This window comes from Phyllobates terribilis, unplaced genomic scaffold (genome assembly GCF_046119375.1).
Source record: "Phyllobates terribilis strain yellow unplaced genomic scaffold, ASM4611937v1 Scaffold_2__4_contigs__length_985480577, whole genome shotgun sequence".
Lineage (NCBI taxonomy): Eukaryota > Metazoa > Chordata > Amphibia > Anura > Dendrobatidae > Phyllobates > Phyllobates terribilis.
In genome coordinates, this window is record NW_027362762.1 from 39,413,996 (window position 1) to 39,418,570 (window position 4,575).

At 39.6% G+C, this 4,575-nt stretch overlaps 1 protein-coding gene across 1 annotated transcript; it reads left to right on the forward strand.

Annotated features, from left to right (window-relative positions):
* Positions 1-3,097: 3,097 nt before the first annotated feature.
* LOC141243966 (odorant receptor 131-2-like) lies at positions 3,098-4,039 on the forward strand. The gene has a single exon (XM_073668963.1). The coding sequence runs from the start codon at positions 3,098-3,100 to the stop codon at positions 4,037-4,039; it is 942 nt and encodes a 313-aa protein (XP_073525064.1).
* The last annotated feature ends 536 nt before the right edge of the window (positions 4,040-4,575 follow it).

The window sequence follows — 4,575 nt, forward strand, 5'->3', positions numbered from 1 at the left end:
CACAAGCAGATCCACGCCAGAGACCAACGATACCACCGCACAACCTGCCGGAAAGCTTTTCGAGAATCCAGTGATCTCTTATGTCGCCAGAAGGTCCATACAAAGGAAATATCAGACAATTGTCATGGGACTTATTCTCAGATGCCTTACCTAAAGTCTCATCACATAAGTCAGGGACGGGAGGCCTGCGAGGAAAGTGAGACTTTGGTAGATTTTGACGATGGCAACTCAATAGAAGTTGTGTTGGTCTAACTGGTGTCATAACCAGGAAAAATCTACATTTTGGATTGGTAATTTGTATAGTTGAGTTAAAAAGATTTGTCCTGTCCATCTGGTCATCCATGGCAGTCTTCACTTCATCGGCCATGATATTGGGCGCCTCTGATTTTTAGTAGGTCCATGACATCGAGGAGCTTAGCAAACCCTGGCCTCAGAATTGAAGTCTGCCCTGGTCTGGCAACCACAGAAGACGATGTGTGAGGGCAGTTCGAATATTTTTGCTCTTCTCTAATAATTTTGACAGATTGTAGAAGAAGCTACTTTTCCTGTTAATGACAAGTTCATTTAGCCACAAATAGTCATAGGTTCCTGCTTCTTCCATCATTTTCAAGATGACTCTACTGGGACCTGTTTGTTGATGGTTGCCGCAGCTTTTTGCCCAGCTCTAAATCACCAACATGACCTTCTAACACATATATAACAGGTGTCAGAAAAACGCATCCTCATAACATTGTATAGCAACATATTTTCAGGATACGTCATTGAGATGAGATCATTGGGGGGTCAGAATCCCGCAATCCTCACCAATCAGCAGAACGGTCCTTTATTTAGGTGCCGGGATTCTGACCCCCACCAAATTGATATTGAGGATCTATCCTAAGAATAAGTTATTAAAACCCTATGATAGGACCTTCAGAAGAGTAAATTGGTAGTCAACAGGGTAAACACTAGGTACCATGCTTGTTAAGCCTAGTGTAGTACTCTGTGACTGTACATACTGGAGCTAGAGTTTGCACAACTATTGACACTCTTGAAGGTTATCCGGGATTTTTTTTTATGCTAAAGTAATAACATACAGGTGCTTCTCGCAAAAATGGAATGTCCTGAAAGATTTAATTTATTTCGGTTCTTCAGTACACGAGGTGAGACTCCTGTATTGTATGGGGTCATTGCAAACAGAGGGATCTATTTCACGTGTTTATTTCTGTTGATGTTGATGATTATGGCTTACAGACAATGGAAACACAAAATCCCACCAAGGACAACATCTGCAAGGAGTTTGTATGTTCTCCCTGTGTTTGTGTGGGTTTCCTCCGGGTTCTCCGGTTTTCTCCCACACTCCAAGGACATACTGATAGGGAATGTAGATTGTGAGCCCCAATGGGGACAGTGCCTACAATGTCTGTAAAACGCTATGGAATTAATGGCGCTATATAAGTGAGTAAAATAAATAAGTGTAACTGTCGTTTCTGGAGAACTTGAGATCAGACGTGACAGTTGTTCCCTTTACGATTTTATGGAGAGGATGGGGGGAGGAAAAGAGAGGAGCTAAAGGAGACACTGACATTCTGCTGCAAGTTCTCCTGAATTGACAGTTACAGTTAAATCTACATTTTAAAAAAAGTTTAAATGTAACTGTTGTTTCAGGAGAACTTGCAGCAGAATGTCAGTGTCTCCTCCCCCCTCCCCTCTACATAGAATCTTTTAAGCACCAACTGACATCTCCTATCTCAGTAATGTGAAAGTGTGTCTTTACTAAATACAGATTTTTTTACAGATTTTCCCCTGAATTGACAGCAAAGATCAGTCAAGGAGGTGAAAGAAGTGGATTTCTCTGGTAAGATAAATCACAAAGTTGCATATTTGCATGTGTACTATTGATCTATGAAATAAACATTAAACCGATGCTTACTCTTTAAATATAATAGTTGAGTTCCTCCACATCAGGTCTCCAAAAGTCCTTTGAACTGGACTTTTAACTTTTTACAATCTACTGTGCGCATCAATCAGTTAGGTTAGGAAAAATCACCGCAAGTGAAGTAGGTTTCTCTCAGGGGCAGACAAAGACAGCAGAGGACCCTTGTCCAAGAGTGGTATAGAGTTCACTTGCATACAATACCTCATCATGCTTTAGAGGTGGTAGTGGCCTCTTTACCATTTAGACCCCTGTGCTGCTGCACAGGTTGCATCAATGTTATTTCCATCTTTGGTTCCCTCCATAAACCCTTCTTCATTCTTACGTCCAATAAAGGACCCCTGATGAAGCTGCATGCGAAACGCGCGTTGGGGTACGGGGCAGTGTGGTCTGATATACAATGGCATATGGTTGGTATGGTTTACTCATGACTTCTGTTATAGTGCTTTTGTAAGGGGGATCATTTTTTTATGATTGGCTTACTATAGTATATATATTTAACTGAAGCATTGATATTTTCTTGGAGTTTGCTTATGGTAGTTATATATATTTAATATACTGAATTCTTATCTTTATATTGAGCTTACATATAGTGACTGAGATTTTTTTGATTGTACATACTGCCCTCTTTGCTCTTTTTAATGGGTTTTACAGGTTTTTTTTTATAGGTTGGTGTATTTGTGTGTATTCTGTTTTTTTGTATTAAATTTTAAGATTAATTTGATATATTTTGCTTTATTTTATTCATTTTTATTCTTGGTGGTAATAGTTGTAATATAATATGTCTTTGATACCCCCAAGAATTTGATTAGATTGATATGAATATTATTATTATTTATTATTATAGCTCCATTTGTTCCATAGCGCTTTACATGTGAAAAAGGGGGTATACATACGAAAACAATTACAATGATCTTTAACAAAACGTGACGGCGACCAGTACAGGAGGAGCGAGGACTCAGTCTACAAGGGATGGGTGAGGATACAGTAGGTGGAGGTAGAGATAGTCGTCCAACGGTCCTTTTTTCCCAATTTTTGGTATTAGTCCAATAAAAGACACCTTGTCCTTGAATTATTTCTTGAAAATGTTTTGCTCTATGAATGGTTTTTATTTTTTCAAACTTTTTATAATATTTTTTTATTTTTTTTATTTTTTATTTCAGTTTTTTTTCTGAATTTCAGATGAATTTCACAAGTGGTCAAGCAAATTCAACTAAAGTGTCTTCTCAGCTGAGTATGAACTTAGAGGTCCTGAGGATAAGTGTTTTTATTCCGACGTTCCTCTGCTTCTTTTTCTTCTTGTATTTCATCGCTGTTATGTTGAGCATCTTCTTCAGAAGTCCAAGTGCTCGGGAAAGTGCTCGCTATGTCCTATTTGCCCACATGCTTATTAATGACACTATGTATCTCGCCCTTGGCATTTTTCTCTTTGTGTTTTACTTTTATCCTGTCACCTTTCCAGTCCCCTTCTGTTATCTTCTCGTCATCATGTCTTCGACAACTCTGAAGGTCACGCCATTCAACCTGGCGGCCATGTCCTTGGAGCGCTACATAGCCATATGTTACCCGCTAAGACACGGAGAGTTCTGCACAGTGCACAGGTGCGGTATTGCTATTTTGGTCATGTGGACCACAGTACTGATTCCCCACATTGTGGACGTCATTATTCTCATCTTTTCGGTTGAGACGTCATATTTCCTACTTTATTTAAAATGTGGCCGAATAAATCTTGGATTCACCCCAGCACAGGAAATCATTCGAGTTTTTTCAAATGCTTTTACTTTTTCCTTGGCTGGACTAATCATTATATTCACCTATGCCAAGATCATGATGGTTGCTATGAAGATAAACTCCGGTAAAGCATCAGCCTCCAAAGCTGGGAAAACCATCATACTCCACGCGTTTCAGCTCCTGCTGTGCATGACGTCTCTTACCTATAGAATTGTGGAAATGCAGTTCCTAGATAATATAATCCTCCTGGCCGTCATCAATTTCTGCTTTTTCATGTGTCTTCCGAGGCTTATTAGTCCTTTGATATACGGTATAAGGGATGAGCTGTTCTCTAGTAACATGAAAAAACATTTTCTGTGCAACTGGCTGAAGATGTCTTTTAAAGTGTCTTAAAACTAAAGGCAATATTCGTTATAAAGTGATTATAAAGTGAAGGTTGCGGTGGTTTTTCCATAGTCAAATAAAGGATTTGTACCAAAAAGTCCCTTGAATGTGTTTTGTAAAATGTTGATGGTACCTTGTTGATGTCTTCCTTCTGATCAAGCACTTTCTGCTCTACAGTCTGCTCGAGGGAGGCCAAAATCCTAACAGCACATGGAAGACAGTGGTCCTTTTAATATGTCATTTCGTTTTTTGGGGACCAAGGATTGGCATGGACTGACAAGACTGATGCCTCATTGGATTTTTTTGGTCCAGAAAATGCTAAGATAACAGTATTAATTTGGATGGCTGCACAGAACCGATGATCGTATGAGAGTTTTCTAGGGCCACCACCTGCCATGGTGCCTAAAAGTGGTGTTGGGTCAAAGACAGCAGTGTTCCGAGAAGCAGGAGCCAACTCTTCTCCATGGATGCATTGTCATCCATGGAGAAGAGTTGGCTCCTGCTTGAGATTCTTTTCCTTAGGCTGGTTTCTCCACTGCAATATA